This window comes from Acinonyx jubatus, chromosome E2 (genome assembly GCF_027475565.1).
Source record: "Acinonyx jubatus isolate Ajub_Pintada_27869175 chromosome E2, VMU_Ajub_asm_v1.0, whole genome shotgun sequence".
Lineage (NCBI taxonomy): Eukaryota > Metazoa > Chordata > Mammalia > Carnivora > Felidae > Acinonyx > Acinonyx jubatus.
In genome coordinates, this window is record NC_069396.1 from 30,442,679 (window position 1) to 30,465,570 (window position 22,892).

General features: G+C 43.6%; 2 protein-coding genes and 1 long non-coding RNA gene across 12 annotated transcripts in view; 1 reads left to right on the plus strand and 2 right to left on the minus strand.

Annotated features, from left to right (window-relative positions):
* Window positions 1-2,507: 2,507 nt before the first annotated feature.
* Window positions 2,508-6,789, minus strand: LOC128313306 (uncharacterized). Of its 2 annotated transcripts, none has more exons than XR_008293825.1 (3): window positions 6,653-6,789; window positions 4,390-4,528; window positions 2,508-4,295 (listed from the first exon to the last, which is right to left on the minus strand). It is a non-coding gene; the product is annotated as an uncharacterized LOC128313306 (long non-coding RNA). The 2 variants fall into 2 exon arrangements; XR_008293824.1 differs by lacking the exon at window positions 6,653-6,789 and adding an exon at window positions 6,448-6,627.
* On the plus strand, window positions 6,767-16,776 carry AKTIP (AKT interacting protein). 5 transcript variants are annotated; one of them, XM_053211132.1, is made up of 10 exons: window positions 6,767-6,889; window positions 9,680-9,794; window positions 11,329-11,534; window positions 13,711-13,775; window positions 13,863-13,963; window positions 14,461-14,549; window positions 14,627-14,725; window positions 14,818-14,925; window positions 15,748-15,808; window positions 15,972-16,776. In XM_053211132.1, the coding sequence occupies exons 2-10, from the start codon at window positions 9,753-9,755 to the stop codon at window positions 16,080-16,082; spliced, it is 882 nt and encodes a 293-aa protein (XP_053067107.1). In that variant the 5' UTR covers window positions 6,767-6,889; window positions 9,680-9,752; the 3' UTR covers window positions 16,083-16,776. The 5 variants fall into 5 exon arrangements, with proteins under 5 accessions (XP_053067107.1, XP_026900302.1, XP_026900304.1 ...); XM_027044501.2 differs by lacking the exon at window positions 6,767-6,889 and adding an exon at window positions 6,950-7,059; XM_027044503.2 differs by lacking the exon at window positions 6,767-6,889 and adding an exon at window positions 6,950-7,059 and having other exon boundaries at window positions 15,975-16,776.
* A 59-nt stretch (window positions 16,777-16,835) lies between these two features.
* Window positions 16,836-22,892, minus strand: part of RBL2 (RB transcriptional corepressor like 2) — a 55,480-nt gene continuing 49,423 nt past the window's right edge. For 4 of the 5 annotated variants that reach the window (XM_027044500.2, XM_053211128.1, XM_053211129.1 and 1 more), the window contains one exon: window positions 16,836-18,315. In XM_027044500.2, the coding sequence (XP_026900301.1) occupies window positions 18,145-18,315 (171 nt within the window). In that variant the 3' untranslated portion in view covers window positions 16,836-18,144. Of the gene's footprint in view, window positions 18,316-19,229; window positions 19,266-22,892 lie in introns of those variants that run through there. The other variant, XM_053211127.1, reaches the window with a different exon arrangement.

Genomic DNA, 22,892 nt, shown 5'->3' on the forward strand with positions numbered 1-22,892 from the left:
AGAATGTAAAACATCCTAGTCTGTGTTCAGATTGTCCGTGTCACGGCAGGGGAGGGGGGATGTGGAAAGACTTCTAGAATAAATGAGTAAAGAGACCTACCAACCAGATGTGATGAGTGAATCTTGTCCAAATCCTGGCTTAGGAAAATAAAAACTTTATGTAAAAGCTTTTTTTTTAATGATGTCTGGCAATCAGGGTGATTTAAATAGGTGTGGGCATTACTGAGGCAAGGGATTGAGAGAATTTTCTCTAGTGTGATTCCGGCACTATAGTTCTGCAGGGAAATGCCCTGTCCTTAGGACATACGTGCTGAAGTATCTAGGAGTGGCCGTCATGATGACTGCCACTTATTTTCAAGTGATCTGAGAGGGGAAAAAAAAGGAAAAATACAGCAAGCCATTAACCACTGTTGAATCTAGGTGATGAACAGAACGATGGTCATAAACTTTTAGTAATAAAGAAGGTGGAGATGGTGACAGTGTCATTCCTTTGAGTGGCAAACTCTCACAATCACCAAGATTCATAAGGTGTCCTTCATGAATCCCTATGTACCTAATGTAGGAAAGGAGGGTGTCTTTTCTGGAACAGTACCCTGCCCACAGTCGACCCTGAATTATTTACCAGTGGAGGAATATTGCTTTCTCTCTCCTCTCTCTCTCTTTTTTTGTCTGGATCTGCCACTCTAGCTAAACTAAGCTTTAAGCCTTTATCATCTTTCCAAATACTTTGAAACCAGAGAGTAAGGTGGTTTTGCAAAGATAACGCCAATCAAAGAGAAGATTGCTCTTGTGGCTGGCGGTAAGCTTGGCAGCAAGTGAAGAGAGTGGGTGGTTATTTGCAGTGTGATGCCATGTTCGAAACGCCGTTTGATTGTAAGAGGAAATCTATTCTTTCCCAGCCTTCCGTGAGCTGCGGTGTTGTACGTAGCCGGCTTTTCCTTGAAGCGTCAATATTCAGAGTGATCCATTGGCTGCTCTGGTTTTCATTTGAATATGTTGTAGTCTGTTTGTAAAATTCACCCTACATCCACCTACCGGCCATCCAGCCATCCGTCCACCTATCCACCCAGCCACTCAGTAACTTATGGGGGAAGGAGTTATGGGGACCAGGGCAGGGAACAAGATATGGTGTGAGCAAAAACCAGAAGCACATTTGTGATGGTATAGCAACAATGGTGATGATCAGTGAAGACCTAGGACAAAAGCCAGGGAGACAAAAACATCCCTCCATTGCCAAACTCTGAAGTTTGTCAAACTTCAATAATTGCCAAAAATTCACGATTTCTGCCATATCTAAGGATCATTATGAATTATAGTATTATTAATATCCTCCCTTGAATCCATTTACTTAAAAAAAAAATGCCTACTCTGGGGGCACCTGGCGGGCTCAGTCAGAAGCGTGTGCAACTCTTGATCTCAGGGTTGTGAGTTCGAGCCCTATGTTGGGTATGGAGATTACCTAAATAAACAAAACTTTAAAAAAAATGCCTGGAGCACCTGGGTGGCCCAGGTGGTTGAGTGTGGGACTCTTGATTTTCCCTCAGGTCATGATCCCAGCGTCATGGGATTGAGCCCTGCATCAGGCTCTGCCCTGAGTGTGGAGCCTGCTTAAGATTCTTTCTGCCTCCGCCCCTCTCCCCCACTTGTGCGCTCTCTAAATAAATAAATAATAACTAAAATAAAAAATGTTTCATACTAAACGTTACTATTCATAAAATCATACTTATGATGTGTTGATTATATGTTTTTGCAGGCCTATTTAAAATGTATAGCTATGGGGGTGCCTGGGTGGCTCAGTCAGTTGAGCATCTGACTTCGGCTTCAGTCATGATCTCACAGTTCATGAGTTCGAGCCCCACATCAGGCTCTGCTGTCAGCACAGAGCCTGTTTCAGATCCTCTGTCCACTTCTCTCTGCTCCCCCCACCCCCACTGCTTGCACTCTCTCAAAAATAAACATTAAAAAAATAAAAACCAAAAATAAAATGTATAGTTAGATAATCATCTCCTATGTCGTGAATAACATACACAATCAGTGATACATGTAGTACCCTAAATAGGAATCCACCTTTCAGAAAAGGATTTAGGGGCAAATGGGTTGAGCTAAAAACTGGCTCGTGCGTGCACCTGTATGAAACACATACATATTTCAACCAAGCTTCGTTATTTTACCCCTTCCTTCTGTTAAGGCCCTCCTTTAGTAGTACATCAGTGGCCTAAAGGCTTTGTACAATTAATTTCCCAAGGACCAAGAGAAGAATAGATTCAGTGGCTATTTTGCTGATTGGAATATGAGCAGGAACCCCAAGTATTTGTAGAGATCACATATCTATTAAGTCCTAATGCAAGAATAATTCATGTTTCGATACAAATATCAGATATGCTCTAAAAATTTAGAATAATGAAGTAATTGAAAATGTCCTATAGGTAGGGTTTAAGAATCAGTTGGGTTTTTTCCTCAGTACTTTACAGATGTTTTTATTTTTAAAAACATTTTTTTAATGCTTATTTTTGAGAGAGAGAGAGAGCACTACCGGAGGAGGGGCAAAGAGAGAGGGAGACACAGAATCTGAAGCAGGCTCCAGCTTCCGACCTGTCAGCACAAAGCCCGACGTGGGGCTTGAACTCATGAACTGTGAGATCTTGACCTGAGCTAAGTCGGATGTTTAACTGACTGAGCCAGCCAGGGGCCCCTATGTATTTTATTTTTCTTTTCACGTCTCCTTATGTTTCCTTGATTTACACATAAATCAAAAATGCACTAGACCAAAGCCTTATAACACAGACAAGAACATTAAGTATTATTCTGAGTGCTAATGTGGTTATCACGATTTTTATTTTATTTTTCCATCCCTCCACCTCCCCTCTGGAAACAATCAGTTTGCTCTCTCTATAGTTAACAGTCTGTTTCTTGGTTTGTCTATTTGCCTTTGCTCATTTGTTTCTTAAATTCCACATATGAATGAAATCATATGGTACTTGTCTTTCTCTGGCTTATTTCGCTTAGCATTATACTCTCTAGCTCCATCCATGTTGTCACAAATGGCAAGATCTCATTCCTTTTTATGGCTGAATAATATTCCATTGTGTATCTATACCACCTCTTTATCCATTCATCTATGGATGGACACTTGCACTCCTTCCATAGTTTGCCTATTGTCAATAATGCTGCCATAAACATCGGGGTGCATGTATCCCTTTGAATTAGTGTTTTTGTAGTTTGGGGAGAAACACCCAGTAGTAAAATTACTGGATCGTAGGGCAGTTCTGTTGGTAACTTTTAGAAGAACCTGCATACCATTCTCCAGTTTGCGTTCCCACCAACAGTGTAAGGGCTCCCCTTTCTCCACATCCTTACCCAATACTTGTGTATGGTTTTGATTTTAGCCATTCTGACAGGTGTGAGGTGATACCTCAATGTAGTTTTGATTTGCATTTTCCTGTTGATAAGCGATGTTGAGCATCTTTTCATGTGTCTTGTTGGCCATATGGATGTCTACTTTGGAAAAATGTTCATGTTTTCTACTCTTTTCTTTTTTAATTGGATTATTTGGGTTTTTGGGTGTTGAGTTTTATAAGTTCTTTATATATTTTGGATTCTAACCCTTCATCAGATATGCCACTTGCAAATATCTTTTCCCATTCAGTAGGCTGTCTTTTAGTTTTGTTGATTGTTTCCTTCGTTGTGCAGAAGCTTTTTATTTTGGTGTAGTCCCAATAGTTTATTTTTGCTTTTGTTTCCCTTGCCTCGGGAGACATATCTAGAAAAATGTTTCTATGGCCGATGTCAGAGAGATTACTGCCTGTGTTCTCTTCTAGGGATTTTGATGGTTTCAGGTCTCACATTTAGGTCTTTAATCCATTTTGAGTTTATTTTTGTGTACGGTGAAAGAAAGTAGAGCATTTTCATTCTTTTGCATACTGCTGTCCAGTTTTCCCAACATCACGTTGAAGAGCATCTATTTTCATCTTAAAGTGCCTTGAGGCTGCCTCATTTCCCTTGGAGTCCATCATTTTTGTTTTCATAATGAACTACTTTCTTACTGCAGAGCTGGGGGCGTACAGGTTGGTAGGTGTTTTTAATTTATTTTAGCTGCTTCCGTCCTTCATTTGTCAAATACATGGCGCATACCTACTACATCCAGGCATTGGACTGGCTGTCGGGGAGACCATGAAGAGAGAAACACATGGTCCCTGCCTCATGGCACCTACATATAGCGTGGGACAAAGACACTAATAAGTCCTCTCCCAAAGCAATGGAACATCGCTCTGAGGAAGTGGTGTTTCAGCTGAGATCTGTGTAGGGGAGAGATAAGAATGTTCCAGGCAACGAGAACAACCCGTTCAAAGGCCCCACCTTGCAATGAAATGAAGTGGGAGTGCCTCATACCTCAGAAGAATGCAAGTGACTGCAGTCTGGGTCAAATGCGGCTGGACAGGTAGGTGTTTTCCCGCCCCACCATTGGTCTTTGTCCTAAGAGCTGTGGGAAACCACTGAAGGGTTGGACTCCTCAACAAAAATTGAAGCCCTGTCAGCAGTGCAGAAGAAAGACACGGATATCAACTACACAAGTGACAGTACTCCTAGAAACACCCCCAACACGATCTGAAACAGAAACCTCCCATTTCCCACCCTCCCATAAACAGCATGATTTATTGTTTCTCATCTTAGTGAATGTTCTCACCATCTATCCAGTAGCTCGGGCCAAAAGTCTAGGCGGCATCCATAACACCCTTTTGTCTTTGTACTCCTACTCCCCAGGTCCTATCCATGGCCAAGTCCTGTCCAATCCACCTTCTAAATATCTCTGCAATGCATTCACTTCTCGATCCCACCATTACATTCATGCAGCCATCTCTGGCTCAGTGACTGCAATGGTTTCCCAAATGTTCTCCTACTCTGGTGGCCTTTTCAAAATACAAATCTGATTATGTCAGCATCCTCCCTCTAGGGAGGGATACAGGGTAAATCTTGATTGGCCCTAGCCCATCATGGCAGACTCCTTCCACTTGCCCTTGATTGGTTTCGGTGTGGACAGAGTCCCAGTGACTCATTTCTGGTCATTGGAACTCGGGCATTGCTTCTGAAGGGCTTCTGGGAAAGATATTCTTGCTCTTTGGAAAAGACCATTGGAAGAAAAGGATCCTCTTTATTTTTCTGGACACTGTAACATTTGGGTGTGCCTGGGATGGCAGCAGCCATCTTGCTTCCAGCCTGAAAGTACAATTCCAGGGACTGTTGGGAAGCAATATCTGAAGCCCAGGGTGCCACCCCCGGAGCCTGCCCTACCTTGTGAGATGAATCCCCTTGCTATATAAGCCAGTTTGACCTGATTTTTCTGGCATATGCCACCATAAGGATTCTAACTGATGGCGTGTCTGAGGCATCCAGTGCGAAGCTGACACTTGTACATAAGCAACTGAAGCTCAGTGAAGCGGTCTGAGCTGGAGCAACACATGGGAGTCCTGGGTGAAGCCTGGGGGAAGGAAGGAGCTCGCCAAGGAGGGTGACTCCAGGAAAAGAAGTTTGGGAGAGGATGATGAACCTGCAAACAAGGTTGGGAGGGATTGGGCCAGAGAGGTGCCAAGGGAGACCACCTGTGGCCAGAGGAAAGGATTTCCTGCTTGCCTTCCTCTTTATATTGAGTGAGACTAATATTAAGGACATGACAGCATTCCTAAGGGTATTCGGCCTGGACCAAAGGAAGTGGCTGAAGAGTGTTTTCAACTAGGGGAGGAAGTTGGATTTCAGAACCAGCCCAGGGGATTAACAAGAGTCTGGCTGCCTGCCACTCAAGAAGGCCATTTTACCAGAATTTCAAAGGCCACCAAAAATGGTACAGCCTAGTCAGACAGTATTTCTCCTCTTCTGAGTGTAAGATAACTGAGTCAGGTGGAGATTGGAACGGCAACCCAGGAGAAGGCACCATTGTTAAGAAAAGGCTTGACGGTGTGAAAGCCAAGGGCAGCCATCACGGAATACGGCTGGAGACAGACGTGGGAAATGAGATGGGAATATGGGAAGGAGGGCAGCATGGGGTGTGCCCTCTAAGTCCGGCCGAGTTCAGCTTTATTCAGCCCGAAAGGGCTTCCGTGGAAAACTTCTGAGCAGTAAAGGGTCGGAGGTGTAAAGGTGTTCCGGATCGAAGGGAGGGTTTGGGAGGTAAAAAGAAATCGAGTCAAGGGGCCAGAAAGAGGTCCTCAAACTTCATTTTGAGCCAGATCACCAGAGGTGGTTGTGACAAATGTACTTTCCTGCTGCTCACCTCCCCCCCATGCGGATTCTATGGGCTCAGTCTGATTGGCACATTTTTTAAAAGCTCTTCTGGCAGAAGCTACTGCCAAGCGATGACCGGGGAGTTTAGTTCCCACCATGGGCTCCTCCTACTCTGAGAGAACACGGGCGTCTGTCAACGTTACATAAAACGTTCCTGCAGATTCCCCCGACCTGATAGCCACTCCCCGCGGACCAAGAGGGCACGACGAGGGGCTCGCGGCTCCCTGAAAGTAGCATGCTCACGCCACGGGCCCCGCCCGTCCGCAGGTCGCACTTTTAGGGACGCCGGCCCCACCCCGGCCCTGCCCCGGCCCCAACTTCGAAAGGCAGCAATCACAACAGCCTCCCTAAAAGGAGGCAGTGGCCACGCACTAACCTGTGGGCAGGTCTTTATTATGACTGGCGCATGCCGTGGCCAATTACGTTCAGGCGCTCATTTGTTTCCGCCCCCCTCCCTCCCAAGGGGCCGACACTTCCGTGAAGGACAGTTCACTCCCGGCGCTGTTACGTAAGGGGAGGGTCAGGCGCTGCCCCACCCGAGAGGAGCAGATTTGACTGGTAGGACGGAGTGCTGTCATCCTAACGCCCCCGGAAGAACGTCCTTGATGGACAGGTATGGGAACCAGTTGGCACCGGGAAGCTGGGCGGAAGCGTCCGGGCTCAGGGGCGTGGGGCAGGGGGCGGGGCGGGGGTAGGCAGGGGCCGGGCTGGTGCTGCGGCCAGAGATGCTGTGGGGCCGCAACGGCACCCAGCAGCTGGGAGCACCACGTTGAAAACGGCGAGGTGAGGTGCACTTCTGAGCCAGCTGGGAGGGCTGTGAGGGCCGTGGAGTCCTTCAACCTGGGCCGCTAGCGTCCTCGGCCGGGTATTTGTCTGTCCTACCCGGTTCTCTGGACTTCGCAGCGACGGCGGCCGCGCTGGGACACGGGGGCGGGGCCGGGCACCTGTCCGCGTTTGCAGGCACCTGCTGCGCCGGCTGCCGCGGGCCTCGGGGCTGTCCGGGTGCCCGGCCGGGCGGCCTGAGGCAGGGAGGCAGGCCCCACCGGCTCGCCCCGTCCGCGTCCCGCCCTCCCCGCCTCGGTCCTGCGCCCTGGTTGAGGGCGGGGGTGGGGGGGCGTCCCCGAGCCCTGGAGGCCCTCAGCTCCCCACCGGAGGGGCTCGCGGGCCCGGGGCCGGCCTCGAGCTACCTTGGAGGCTGGGACACAGCCCCTGCCTTGCATCACCTCGAGACAGGTTTGTCCAGATTCCGTGAGTGTGCGGAGATGGATTTCCGCCCCGGGCGAGGGTGCCCGTCCCGGCTGTCCGCAGGAAGCCGGGCCAGGGCCGGGGCTGTTTTCGACTCCTCTTAACGTGGAATTTAAAGCTGTTCGGGTGATGTGTTAAGTTAGTGCCTATTTAGGGACTAAGGCACGTAGAAAAGCAGCACCTTTTTCTGAGTTTTGACTCATGTCATGTCCAGATCATTCGTACAGCTTCGAGATACTGATTTCTCAGCTTGTGACGTAAAGGAAGACCGTGTGTTTGGTTCGTATGGCCAGCATACGAACCAGCAGAAATTTTCAAATTGTGTCCTAGGGCTTCCTTTCATTTGTGTCACTCCTGTTGGAAAATGCTGTACCGTGCCTGGGTAGACTAGACATCTAATAAACGGTGTAGGTATTCTCTAAAGGTGACAATTTTTCCAGGTGATTATGGTGCTATTGGAAATATTGGCAGCAGTAGAAAATCCCTTCAGCTTAAGGACAGGAGACACTGGCAGCAAGTTTCGATTCTTAAAGGCAAAGTCATAGAATCATTACATGTTAGACTTGGAAGAGACCATACAGGTGAATGATTCACCTCAATAAACTTATATGGTAGTGAGCACTGTTGTCCCAAGGGGAAGGGGTCCCCTGTTAAGTCAGATCTGTCCTAGATGACAGCGGGGTGCTGTACATTACTCTGGATCTGGAAACCACTGTTGTTTTCGTTGGGTCAAACAGGAACACGCCAGCACACATTTTTAATGTCCCAACCGTTTTCATCTGTGTCCTAGTCACCTTTAAATAAGGCAGATTTGTGGAGAGACCTCAGCAATATTGCTATTTACTGGATGTAAGTCAACAGGTGAGTGGAAGAACCAGGATCCTCATTCCTGTGATTTAATTACTGGGTGGCATTATGCCCTGGAAAGGAAAACAGCAGTAATTGGCACCCAGGAGATATGGGAGACTTGGTACCCACCCGTGGATATCGCCGGCTTGTCATAAAACAAATGTTTGCTGCCAGGGACATTTGGTACGTGATTCTCTAATGATTTAGAGAATCTAACTCGAATCTAGTCGAGTGTTGCAAAGTTCTGTCCCTTTTAACCTTCAGCCTTTTTGATTGGTGCGGGGAAGCCTGTGCCCACAGAAGGAGATCTGCACTAAACATAACCGCGCCTGGGGCAGATCACCGGAGCTGAGGAGTTGCTGTTCTTCCAGCCTGGCTCACTGCTTTGCCTCTGCCTCTTCCTCGGTATTTTTAGTAGATGACCCACTGACTTTGTGACCTTTGAGGCATACTTTCTTGTCCGTTACTTGAAGCTTTGCTGGAAGATTTGTTCAGGAGACGTTTTGCAGTCCTCTCTTGCGCGTTTATTACTGGAAATAGCTGAAAGAGACCATTTCTTGAGGATGGTCCTGACAGGACCCAGTTATCCCCCTCTTAGACGCTCTGTCTTCTCTCTGTTATGTCTTTGGCTACGTGTTTTGCTGGGGAGAATCATTTTGTACTTAAAACAACTCATATAAGGCACTTAAATCAGCCCCCTTGGCTCTTTAGCTTCCGTAACTGCAGTGACAGGCCTTGTGTGTATGTGGGTACAGCACTCCACACCTGGCTCTCCCTGTAGCCCGATGCCCACAAGTGATGCCGGCAGCAGCTGTTGTGGTCCAGCCATACATTCTGCGTTTCTGGCACCAAAGCTCAACTGTATCACTGAATATTCTGAATCCTGGCCAAGGACTCGGTACACAGATTCCTGTAGGCATTTACAGGTGGGAAGAAGTGGCTCAGTCAAGTGTCCCAACTCTTGATTTTGGCTCGAGTCATGATCCCAGGGTCATGGGATCAGTGTGAGCCTGCTTCAGATTCTCTCTCTCCCCCTCTGCCCCTCTCCCCAGCCTTGAGTGCGCGTGTACTCTCTGTCAAAAAAAAAAAAATAGTAATAATAATAAAACTGGGAAAGAAATTAGAATCAGAAGAGTGAGGAGGGTATTGAAGGAAACTTTCTGAAGACTTTGTTCCCTTAAATTTTTATAACTATTACGTGATGTTAGGTTGAGCTTCTATTTAGAGTGTCAGATTTAGTTCTTAACTATTCTGGAAGTCTTAACTGTTGGTGTTGGTATGTTTCTGTGTTTTCCCATCTCATCTTTAGGTAAAGTGACTTCTGAGGACCGAAGAGTTTGATGACACAAGACCACTGAATTTCTTTGTTTGGAGTCCACGTTATGAACCCTTTCTGGAGCATGTCTGCAAGCTCTGTCCGCAAAGTAGGTGTAGTTGATAAATGTAGTGAGGAAACCTATTCGAGTCAAAGTAGAAGTCAAAATAGTTCGTACCAAGGTTGACTATAATCTTAACAAAATTGCCTGCTTTCCTGGTTTTAGGTTGTACTTTTTTTTTTTAAGTTTATTTATTTATTTTTAGTAATCTCTACACCCAGGGTGGGGCTCGAACTCACAACCCTAAGATCAGGAGTCACATGTTTTTCTGGCCCAGCCAGTCAGACACCACTAGGTTTTACTTTGAGAAATAAGTAGTTAGCTGATTAAAGTCAGTTTCTGAGACTGAGATCATGGCTCAAATAGAAGACAATTCTTGTAATCGTAATTCTAAGATTATTTTGACTTCGGTTATATTTACACATGATGAAATTTGTGACACATTATGGTAGTCTTTTTACTTAACCTGCAGGATTCCATTAGAGAAGCCTTGAGAAAGACCTGTTCACCGTGCTCAACTCAGACTTGCGGGCACTGGTTTAATTTTTCCAAACAGAACGTCTATTTTTAAATTGCAAGAACAGTACGTTTTATGAAAGCTTAATGCAGACAAAAAGAGAATGAATATAAGCCATAATTCCACCTTTAGGAGACACCACCATTAATCATCTTTTTTTCTATGGACACGATATCCATTTTTAATGAAGCTAATTAAAAAGCCTCTGGCTGTACTTGAGCCAAGGAAGTGCCTATGAGGTGATGGTTTAATCTCTGATTCATTTAGACCTATGTCTTTGACCGGCTGACAGTGTATGCTGACAGGGGATAGCACACACGTGGTTCACATCCATCAGAGACAAGATCAGAATCAGAGCAGCACAAGTGAGAGCATAGAGTCACTCGTCGTTTTGAAGTGAGGTGCTAACATCAGGTGGTGACTGGTTTCCTACTACTATTGAGCTGCTTTGCACCTGACCTTCTACAGCACCTAAGAGCCAGGGGACTTTCTAGTCTTGTACAGTTGTCTGTTTGCTAAGTAACCCCTTGCCCTGTTTTTGGGGTCCCCAGAAGAAACCATTTCTTCCTGTTTCACATAAATCCTGTAAATAAATATTGGCTTTATTGTTTTTATAGGATGTACAGCTTTAAAAAAGTTTTCTGTTGCTTTAGTCTTCCTCCAGTTTTGTTTTCTAATGGTTGGCCTGCTCAGAGGACTTTCAAGTCACCTTGATCATGGTGCTGGAACGTCCTTGTGAAAGAGCCATTCCAGCTTTGAAGTCAAGGATAAAAGTGCATCACATGTACTCTCATGGTTTAAGAATCATACTAACGGATGCCTGGTTGACTCAGTTGATTAAGTGTCTGACTCTTGATTTCGGCTCAGGTCATGATCTCACGGTTCGTGAGTTCGAGCCCCACACTGGGCTCTACGCTGACAGCACAGAGCCTGCTTGGGATTTTCTCCCCCTCTCTCGCTGCCCCACCCTGACTTGTGCATGTTCTCTTTCTCTCTCTCAAAATAAATAAACATTTAAAAAAAGAATCATGCTAACAAATGTTCTCACCACTTCATCTTGAATAGCGATCAGATGGTGAAGAGAAGGCATTAACAGGAGACGTGGTAACCAGCCCTCCACGCGCCGCTCCAAAGAAACAGCTACCTTGTATTCCCAAAAACGCTTTGCCCATTACTAAGCCTACATCCCCCGCGCCAGCAGCACAGTCCACAAATGGCACACATGCTTCTTATGGACCCTTCTACCTGGAATACTCCCTTCTTGCAGAATTGTAAGTACTTAAACTATTCGGTTAAATTTTGAATGACCTTTGAGGATGAAAATGAAAATTATTCTGGTGCACTCTATAAATGGCTGCGTGGTTGAATCTTAAAGCTCAAATGCATTACCCTCCAGTATCAGGTAAATAAGATTTAAAGGCAAACGTGGGGGGCGCCTGGGTGGCTCAGTCAGTTGACCGACTTTGGCTCAGGTCATGATCTCATGGCTCTTGAGTTCAAGCCCTGCATCAGGCTCTGTGCTGACAGCTCAGAGTCTGGAGCCTCCTGATTCTGTCTCCATCTCTCTCTGCCCCTCCCCTGCTCATGCTTTCTCTCTCTCAAAAATAAATAAAACATTAAAAAAATTTTTTTAAATAAACAAAGGCAAAGGCAAACGTGGGCTTGCATTTCCATGTCTGTTTCGGAGAGCAAGAGGAAGAGACTAAGATTAATAAGCAGGTCAGGAACTGAGTAATTTAATTTTGGTGTCCCTTTATATGAAGTGAGGAAGTCCCCTCCTGCACAGGTGCTTGTAGAGAGCGGGGCAGCGGGAGGGCAGCAATCTGTTCTTCCTTGGGTCAGTTCCAGCTGGAGGCGTGTGCTTCACTGTGGTGGCCACCTCGTAAGAGGCATCCTGACTGGCTGAGGCGAGGGTCCCAGTCAGCGGGTCAGGGAATCAGACCTTAGGAGTCAACAATTGAAGGAACTGGAACCACTACCTTAGAGAAAACTTAGGAAGTCCCGTTAACACTGCCTTCGTGTATTTGAAGGCCTGTCGTTAGAAAGGGGGTTTGAGTTCTGCTCTGTGACCCACAAAGACAGAAGTAGGCAGTTACAGGGGAGTTCGAAAGATTTGGGCTTCGTGCAAGTAAGAGCCTGACTGAGGTTGCACGTCTGTCACAGGCGGGGAGGAGCGCGGCCACAGGGGGCCGGGAGCACTGGCCGCGCCTGGCCCGCCACAGGGGCTCACACAGCGTTGGGTCTGCTCATTTGTTCCTGGGGCCAAAGTATGGAGAATGAATTCTTCACTTCTGTCGCTTTTAAGTCCCTTTGTACAGCATCCCCACACATTCCCTCACTGTACTCGTGTTGTGTCACGGTCAGAGGGCCTGAGGCCCCAGCACAGTTGGCGGAGTGTGATTTGGTGGCAGTGGTCCCTTCAGCTTTATAATGGAGGCCTTGTGTTTGAGGCTGGAGCGAGTCGGACAGGCCTCCATTGTGGCTCAGATCTGCTGTCTGTATTAGAACACAGCGCGGCCTCACTGTGGTACACGCATCTGCTGTTGACACGTTGAAATTTTAGTGACTTAAAATGGAGTAACTACTCAAAAATGTTAAAAGAAGCGTGATGGCAAGTAGGCAATAAGAACAGTCGACTGAGGTCCCAAAGTTATTTCTGTAACAAAATTCAGGCTTGGCGGGTGAAACACATTTTAAGGCCCTCAGTCAGCATCATTCAGGGTCTGGTCCCTGCCTTCCTTTTTTAGGCTCCCAGGAGAGCCAGTACCAGCACTGTCCATGCACTGGTGTTCCCCTGCCACAGCGCCCACGGGATCCAGGTGTCTGCATGGTGGGGTCAGTGTAGGAGTAGAGGATAGCATGAGCACCTGGTATCGATGCCTGCCTTCCCCGAGAACACTGCACATGTAAGCACGGCCCTCTGCCACGAAGACTGGGGTTGAGGCCTCAGTGACGGCAAGCCTGTGCGATTTTTCTTTTTAATTACCTAAAACCGTGTTTCAAATGGCTTCTGAATGTGTGTGGGTGAAATCTGTCGTCCACAGTCACAAAAGCAAGAACTGTACTCTCTCGTTTACCGAAAATTTAATGTCCAGAACTGAAACCAGGTTGTCTCGTTCAGAATTACCTACCAGCTGGTTTCCAAGATGATGTTTTGGAAACGTTGACTTCTGGGAGGAAAACTTGAATCTTTGTGTAACCTTGTTTGGCTTGACGTTCTTAGTCCGGGGCCCTCTCTGACTCCTTGTTTCTCTGTGAGCTTGAGTTATAAAGCTGGGGAATGGACCACAGTGTGGGCCACGTGAGATCGTGGTGACGTGGCTTGTGTGTCAGGTGTCAGCTGCCCCTCGAGGGACTATTCCTTCTCTCGAAAAGTGAATATAGGGTTGTTTGATATGTGTGTGTCGTTTCCTTCCGTACAATCTCATTGTTCTGCTTCTGTCTTAGTACCTTGGTTGTGAAGCAGAAGCTCCCGGGGGTCTACGTGCAGCCATCTTACCGCTCTGCATTAAGTAAGAAGGATTCACTCTTAATATGTAGCGTTTTTGGTTCCTCTGACGGAAACTTAGGCCTCAACTGTTTTTTATTTCTTCCTACAGTGTGGTTTGGAGTAATATTCATACGGCATGGACTTTATCAGGATGGTGTATTTAAGTTTACAGTTTACATCCCTGATAACTACCCAGATGGTGACTGTCCAGTAAGTAAGAAATCAAGTCTGGCTTCATTTGTTGGGTCTGAGATGGGGGGGGGGGGGGGGGGGCTTTAAGGACTTGCAGGATTTCTTGGTTCTTTTCCTGAGCTCGTGATTTTATGATTTCAGTTTCCTAAAATGTTTCGTCTACTCCGTCAACTTTCAAGGGCATTTTTGTGCTTTGTTGTTATCTTTTGCCGTGCCAGCCCCTGCCATGAGCTTTCCTTGTTTCTCTGCTCAGGGTGTGCAAGGGAGGCTGGGAGCTGTGCTACAGCACCGACTGTGTGCATGGTGACCATTGTGCTGTAGCACAGTGACTTTTTACCCCCTTGCTTGCAAAATAGAGTTTTATAGGAAAATGGCAGAGGTTGTTAGGTACGCCTCTTGAGGCAGCTGACTTAAAACAGCAGGACTGCCTTGCCTGAAGTTCCCCTTACAGCTGTCTGTATGGGTCTAATAAGCTCCTTGCTTCCATTAAAGGACACATCTCTCTTTAAATACAGCACTTGGTGTTTGATATTCCCGTCTTTCACCCACTCGTCGATCCCACCTCAGGTGAATTGGATGTGAAGAGAGCATTTGCCAAATGGAGGTTAGTAAAGAAGTGTTTGCTTTGGTGATCTAGGTCAGCAAGAAGGTGCTTCAGTAATCATACGTGTCTCTCTTCAGGCGGAACCATAATCATATTTGGCAAGTTTTAATGTACGCACGAAGAGTTTTCTACAAGATTGATACAGCAAGCCCCCTAAACCCAGAGGCTGCAGTCCTGTATGTTACTCTGCTTTGTTATTTCAGATAAATTTGAAAAAACAGCTAAGTAGAGTATGCTGGTAACTTTCTGATTGAAACTTTTAACACAGGTATGAAAAAGATGTTCAGCTTTTCAAAAGTAAAGTGGTTGACAGTGTTAAGATGTGCACTGCTCGTCTGTTCGACCAACCTAAAATAGAAGACCCCTATGCAATCAGGTAAGTGGTACGTGATCTAGATAAACTGCACTTTGTCATCTTGTACTTTCATTTTCCAGGTGGTTGTAGAATGAGGATTTGAAGGGCAAGTGTATAATCTGTTAGCCTACAACCTTTATAATTTGTTGGCAACTCGATTTGATACCTCTTGGGCTTTCCCTTAAATAGAAAGCTTTATATCGACTGGCATATCGTGCCAATAGCAAGCTATTTAGTGACTTTGATTTCCTAAGGATGATTGTAATGTGCACGTTCAAATCCAGACTTTTCTTTCAGTTGGCAGTTGTAGCTGGAGCCCAGCTGCCGTATCCCCACTGACATTCAGGTTTGGGGAAAGGAGGGAAACTGAATAGTGTAAATCGTGTGTTCCTTCAGCACTATGATATTTAATCTTGGAAGCGTCTGAAGTATTGAGAACTGAGGAGTTCGTGATTTCGCTCTTTGGCAACAGATATTGCTGGGAAGGTCGCGTGGCACAGTGGTTAAGGGCTTGTGTTCTGCAGACCGCATGCTTGGTATTTGTGCTTACTGGCTTGGGTGACCCAGGGCAATTACTTGGTTTTACTCCTGCGCTTTCTTTACCTGTAAACAGCAGTACTTCAGAGGTGGCTGAGAGACTGAGATGAGCTAACCCATGTAAAGGGCTCTATAAGGGATAGTCATCCTGTGAGAGAAGCATTTGGATGAACATCTAAAACTTACATGTTCGACACGGGTTATTGTTCCTTAAGTTTTGTTAAGGGGACTGGCTTCAGTATTAAAAAATGGATGTTATACATATTTAGTAAATCAGAGCGGTTTAATATTTTTCTCTTCCTTAAGCTTTTCTCCGTGGAATCCTTCTGTACATGATGAGGCCAGAGAGAAGATGCTGACTCAGAAAGTAAGTACATAACCATTTTTGAAATAGTGAATTGTTTCCTCTCTGAAGGTCTTCATTGGAGACTACTTATCCTAAATACAAATAACGTTTTGGGAAATGGAGATTTTGGCACGGTACAAACTCCTCAGGCGTATTTTTAATGTCTGTTCTTGATTATGCCTAGAAGAAGCCGGAAGAACAGCACAATAAAAGCGTTCACGTTGCTGGCCTGTCATGGGTAAAGCCTGGTTCGGTGCAGCCTTTCAGTAAAGAAGAGAAAACGGTAGCAACTTAAGCGCTGGCGAATCCGGTGCCCCGTGCACTTTCCTGCCGGATGCGGGCCTGGTGAGAGCTGACCGGTGGCAGAGGGCCGCCAGAAGAGTAAAACTGTGCGAACAAGGACTGCTATCTGTGTCCATGGATGCTTAGGTTCTAACAGCAAGTTTTGGAAACCTCTCTTTAAGTAATGCATTACTTCTGTCAGAAGTGTCTTTAGGGTGGTTAACTAGTTCAGTACTCCAAATTATTGGGGACCTCGAGGCTTAAGTATTTTTCTGAATATAATGCTAAAGGTAAGTTACATTCATTTACACTAATAGAGTAGACAGTTGGGCGTGCTATCCAGTGGCTTTACCCCCATGGTTTCAGTTGTACATATGTTAGGACGCGGGAAAGAGGTAGAGAGAGAGCAGGTTCCGTAGCTTATTAGCACTTGTAAATGGAAGATCATCTGAACCTCAGTCTTCAGCCTACTGTCTCCCTGATTTACCAGCCCCTGTCATCACTGAGGTACATGTTAGGGAGGGAGAGGAAACCAGAACACTTGTTCATAGTGGTTTATTTGTTTTTTGTTTTTTTAAGCAAATTACTTACTGTATTTTTATGGCAGGAGGGAGAGAAAGTGTTAAAACGGTTTCTAATGAAGTCAGATATTTAAATGATGAATGACTAATGTGTTTTGTAGAGACAAAATAAACCAATAAATGATTGCTCTTTGTCATTTATGCAGGAAACTAGCTACCCCTTTCTCAATATAACTAAACAAAGATTAATTTATAAATGCTTTATTGAAAAATACACTTATTTTCATATAAAATTACAGTAGCAGTAAGTATCTTGAAGAGGTTTTATAAATATTTTTGCAGACCACTATTCTAACTGAACAGTGTAAGTTCCATATTTCTTTCAGAGCAATATGAAGTTACCCAGTAACTTGGTTTATACTGATTCAATTTACAATTGAATTTTCTCCCTAATAAGATTATTCATTCAACTTTAAAACTGCTGGAACGATAGTGATTAATAAAGGTATATAGAGATAATTCAACAGCTGTTAAATAACATTTCTAATTTTTATAAATGGTACTATGTACTAATAAAAACCTAAATTCTCCAACCTATTTTTTAAACTGCCAGGAACACACCCAAAGATCTTTTAAGTTTATCACCTTAATAGACACGTGTCTTTCAGGATAACTACCTCTTAAAGAAGAGGTCAGAATTTTTCATATTCCCTTGATTTAAAATTCAACTTGATTTAAAATCTTTACTTAGCCAACTGATCCCTATTAACAACAAAACACTGGAGAATTAAAAACACATGCCCAAAGGCAGCTACTGGGGCTTTAACAGTTTTAAAAAAAGTACAAAAGCATCAAAGATGATATTGCATGTTTAGCCTGGAAGTTTTGTACTTAATAAAGTTCACATTATAGAAAGTGCCATCGCAAATATACAGCAAAATCTGGGTTACAAAACCATGCTTTTTACAGCCCTAAAGTGCCACTTCTTATACAAGTTCACTCACACATTGCACACCAAACAACCCAGCACTTCCCACACCACCACACCTAAAGGGGAGAGGGAACAGTTACACCATGGGAACAGGAGACTGGGGTAAGAATCTAGGGCCTCCAGATCGGGGCTCTTGCCCTCTGTTGCAGGAATGCCAAAACCTCCCACTCCTACCAGGCGTTTTGGGACAAACACCTAAGTTTTTGTTTTGCTTTTCGTGAGGGCCAGAAGCTGACCATTAATCAGGTGGGAATGAACCGAAATACAGTCCCTCTGCTGGAGCACATCCACAGAGACCTCTTACACAGAGGTGAGCACGCTCTGTTCTCTGCAGCTCTTGTAAAAGCTTTGCCGAAGAGTTAAAAAAAAAAAAAATCCACATTTGGATTCTAAGCAGTCTTGATGGCAAGCACTGAGTGGTAGGAAAAAGGCAGCTGGGATGAGTAGAAATATCCAAAGAGGATACTGGAAGATTAGGAAAAGAGCCCCATACTCGAGCATGCATTAAATGGTGCTGCTGGACAGGGTTTGTGAAAAGATAATTTCAATACAACAGACTAACCTCAGTGAGAACCTCGGTCATTAGCTACATCTTGGAGACGGCGTAATAAGGCAGAGTGATTTTCTGGGCAAATTCTTTTTGCGGGTGATTCACTTCCATCTTCCAAAAGTATCCCTCTCTTTTTGGTTGGAGTTTCTCCTGTCCGTATCATACTGTTAATTTCTCTCAGTCTCTAGAGTGGGGAAAAATAGATAACAAAACTTTAAAATACTAATAAACATAGTTCGGTGTTCAGTCCAAGAACCTTCGAATGAAGAGCTTACCTTCAAGAGGATGAACCTCTTTATAAAGAAAAGAACTAAGCCGTATATCCTTCCGATTTCACCCCTCAGCTGGCTGACTCTCCTGACTACCTGGGTTGGAGGGCAGAGTGTTTCTATTGTGGACAAGCTCCAGGGGTGATTCTGATGTACACTTTTCCAAAAGTAAGAGATTGCAAATTTGTGGGTTGTTTTTTTTTTTTTTTTTTTTTTTACAATAGGGAGCACCACCTTGCTATGCCATATTTAGTCAACTCCCTACATCTCCATTGTCCTAAGGCTTTTTTTTTTTTAAGTTTGTTATCAAGCGACAGAGACAGAACGTGAGGGGCAGAGAGAGAGGGAGACACAGAATCGGAAGCAGGCTCCAGGCTCTGAGCTGTCAGCACAGAGCCTGATGCGGGGCTCGAACTCACAAACCGCGAGATCATGACCTGAGCTGAAGTCGGTCGCTTGACTGAGCCACTCAGGCGCCCCTCTCCATTGTCCTTTTTAAAAAAATAGTGTAATTTTACACTGTATTATGCCTTTTTTCAGTCCAGTGTTATGCATTTAGCAGCTGTTCTCAACTGGAATTTCACAGGACAAGTAAGCCTTACTTCCCTAAGGCATCCATTGTAGGTAATTTATTAGTATGATCTAGAAGGTACTCCCATCCCTGGGAGAAGAGAGAAAAGTTAGGCAAATTATTTTCTGTGCTATGTGGTGATCATGAGGAACCCTGATTGAGAGGACCTACCAGGATGCCAGAGAGACTGGACCGACATAGAGTCAAAGGCCCAAAAGTCAGTTACCATGTCATTTTCTGGTAGTTTGTTGGTTACAGATTCTTTTTCACGTGTTACTTCATTGTCCATGTTTCCTTATGGAAAATATACTCTGGTTAGTCACCTGTGTTTGTTACAGGAAACCTCAAACAGGAAAGTAGGGAGAAGAGTGTAATGAAATCCTCCCATGGCCATCAACCCACTTGACCAGTTCTGGCTAGTCTGACTTGATCTACATACCCTCATTCATTTCCCAGTCCCCACACTGTTTTAAAGCTAATCCTAGACATATTTTATTCATAATATTTTATTTTGAACAAATTTTTCTGACGCTTTAAAATCACATGTTCTTTATTAGTGTGTGCACCTTCTCACCTTCTCAAATCTTATCCATCTTAAGAAAGCTTTCTTTTGACTTCTACCCTCTTATGTTCCTAATCTCTAGTCTACCGTTTCCTTGAATATTCCTTAAATTGTTAACTGTATAAATGTTATTTGTATATAATGAATACATTATAGGATATATATTACACAGTGTACAACTGTATAACTTAATACACATAAGACAATACATACCATACATTTATATTATATACTAGTGTTAAATATATTACATATAATTTATATATGATACCCAGTATCTCACAATCACAATTTTATACAATATGTACATATTTAAAACACAAATACTGATTACAAAAAATTCATACAGCATATGCCTAGATTTCTTGTCCTCACCCAATCCCCAGGATAACTACTATTATCTTTCACTGAACAAATCAGGGAACTGTATAGCCTTCAGCTCTTTAGGAATGCTCTCAATACAAATGTAATTACGTGGTTTTTTGTAAAAAAAAATGAAATGGTATACCTTATGTGCTGTTTGGAATATTCAGTCAACATTTTGTCTTTGATCTTCCCATATCAGTATATATGCATCACATCTCTTTAACTGCTATACAGTATTTTACAGTATGTCTGTATCCTAGTTTAATCCCCTATTGATGTATTATTTTCTCCCAACTGCTTAAAAATGTAAGCAACGTAATAATATTCAACAGGCTGTACCAATCCACTGAAACTGCCCTGACAGGTGTCACTGATTCCTAATCATTCTAATTTTGTGTGGTATTCTAGAATTCTTTTCTCATGGTCGTGTAAACGTTAGGATAGTACAGGTTGGTTCTAGACTCAAGGTACTTTTTTCTTTTTTTTTTTTTTTTAGTTTATTTTGGCGGGGGGGGGGGGGGGGAGGGGGAGGGTGGAGAGAGAATGATAATGAATCCCAAGCAAAGCTCCACACCATCAGCACGGAGCCCAATGTGTGGCTCAAACTCACACCATGAGATGGTGACCTGAGCCGAAGTCTGATGCTTAACTGAGCCACCCAGGCACCCCGACTCAAGGTACTTCTGATCTCAGCTCTTGTCTATCAAGTCATCATGACAAATGTTTCTTTAACCAAGACTAATTTTGCTATTTAATGGAGAAACTCCTAATTCAGTGCTAAATTTTTTTTTTTTAAACTTCCCAGGTGGTGATAGGACAGTCACTGATCTAAGTGCTTAACATTTTTTTTCACAAAATGTCATTTTTTAAAGCTTTACATATAGTAAAATTCATCCTTAAGCGTACACTTGGGCATGTTTTGACAAACGTATGTAACTACAGTAAGTTTCTTTGTTCCAAAAAGTTCCCACACTGCTAGTTAAGCTACTACCCCCACACAAACACTGATGATGTTCCCTGTCCCTATAGTTTTGCCTTTTCCAGAATGTCACAGAAGTGAAACCCTATAGTAAGTGGCCTACTGAATCTAGGACTTTTCACTTAAGCACTAATGCATCCAAGGTTCATTTATACTGTGAGTTTATCAGTTTATTCCCCTTTATGGCAAGCAAAGGAGTTGCCCCTTATTGGGTGTACCACAGGTTTGTTTATCCATTAGCCAGCTGGAGGACATGGGGGTTGTTTTCCACTTTTGGGCAATTAGGAATAGTCCTAAACATTCATGTACATGTTTTTGTATGAGCCTTAGGTAAACACCTAAAAGTGAAATTACTGGTTATATGGTAAGGGGATGTTTATAAGAAAATGCCAAACTATTTTCTAGGTGTAACAGCTATGCTGTATCGTTTCACACTCTCACCAGCAATACATAAAAGTTTCAGTTGTTCCACATCATTGCCAGAATTCATGTTATTTTTTAGATTTGGGCTAATGGATAAAGCATGTTCAAGTCTTTTGCCTAGTTTTAAATTTGGTTGGTTTCCTTTTGAATTTTGAAAATCCTTTATGTTTTGTAGATACAGATAAGAGGTATGTAAAATTTTCTCCCAGCTTGTGGCTTTTTTCTATCTTTTAAAAGAGCAGACATGTTTAATTTTGATGTAGTCCAATTTATCAGTCGTTTATGGATTGTGCTTTTGATGCTGTTATCTAAGAAATCTTTGTTTACTTATACCACGTTCACAAAGATTTTGTTCTCCTATGGTTTCTCCTAGGAGTTTCATAAGTTTTACATTTAGGTCTGTGGTCCATTTTGATTCATTTTTGGATCCGGATGCACAGTATGGATGTAGGTTTACTATTATTGTACGTGGTTACCCAGTTGTTTAGCACCATCTGCTGAAAAGGCTGTTCTTTCTCCGCTAAATTACTTTTGCACCTTGTTGACAATCCACTCACCATGTACGTATGGTCTATTTCTGGGTTTTATTCTGTTCTATCGCTCTGTATGTCTCTCCTTTTACCAATACCACATTGTCTTGGTAACCACAGCTTTATAGTTAAGTCTTGAAATCAGAGAATGTAAGTCTTCCAAATTTTTCAGAATTGTTTTAATTATTTTAGTTGCATTTTCATATACATTTTGGAACCAGTTTGCTACCTTACACAAATAATTCTGGGATTTTGACAGGAATTGGGTTCAATTTATAGATCAAGTGAACGAAAACAGACATCTTGAAAATGTCATCCAATTCATAAACATGATATTTCTCCATTTTCTCCATCTTTCTTTAACCACCGTTCTGTAGTTTTCAGGATATGAATCTTGTACATCTTTTGTCAAGACTTACCCAAAGCAGTTTTTAATGTTACAGTGCTTTAGAAAATTTCTACTTCTCACTTGTTGCTAGTATACAGAAGTAAATTTGATTTTTGTATATTAGCCCTAGAACCTTGTTAATCTTCCTAATTCCACTAACGTTTTTTAGATTTTGTGATTTTTCTATGAAGAAAATCACGTTGTAGATGGAAGACAGCTTTATTTCTTTCTTTTCAGTCTGTATGCCTTATTTATCTTGCCTTATCATATATGACCTTGCATATGGTCATAATGTTGAATAGGAATAGTGAAAGTAGATATCCTTGTCCCTGATCTTAATAGTGGACAACTGGGGTGCCTGGGTGGCTCAGTTGGTTAAGCAACTGACTCTTGGTTTCGGCTCAGGTCATCATCTCAAGGTTCATTGGATTGAGCCCCACATCAGGCTCCGTGCTGACAGTGCAGAGCCTGCTTGGGATTCTCTATCCCTCTCTGCCCCTTCCACATTCTTTCAAAATAAATAAATAAATAGTTAAAAAGTAATTTAAAAAAAATAGTGGAAGACTGAATGCCTTCTAAGTGTATTGGTAGCTATAGATTTTTTAGTATGTATTCTTTATCCAACTAAGTTCCCTGAGGGGTTTTATCATGAATGAATGTTGTATTTTGTCAA

Bases quoted from the DNA above. Each gene is read 5' to 3' on its own strand.
- AKTIP (XM_053211132.1), top strand. From the start codon at position 9,753: ATGAACCCTTTCTGGAGCATGTCTGCAAGCTCTGTCCGCAAA. The intron at 14,726-14,817 runs GTATGTTACTCT...CTTTTAACACAG, and splicing joins AACCCAGAGGCTGCAGTCCT to GTATGAAAAAGATGTTCAGC. The intron at 15,809-15,971 runs GTAAGTACATAA...GATTATGCCTAG, and splicing joins AGAAGATGCTGACTCAGAAA to AAGAAGCCGGAAGAACAGCA.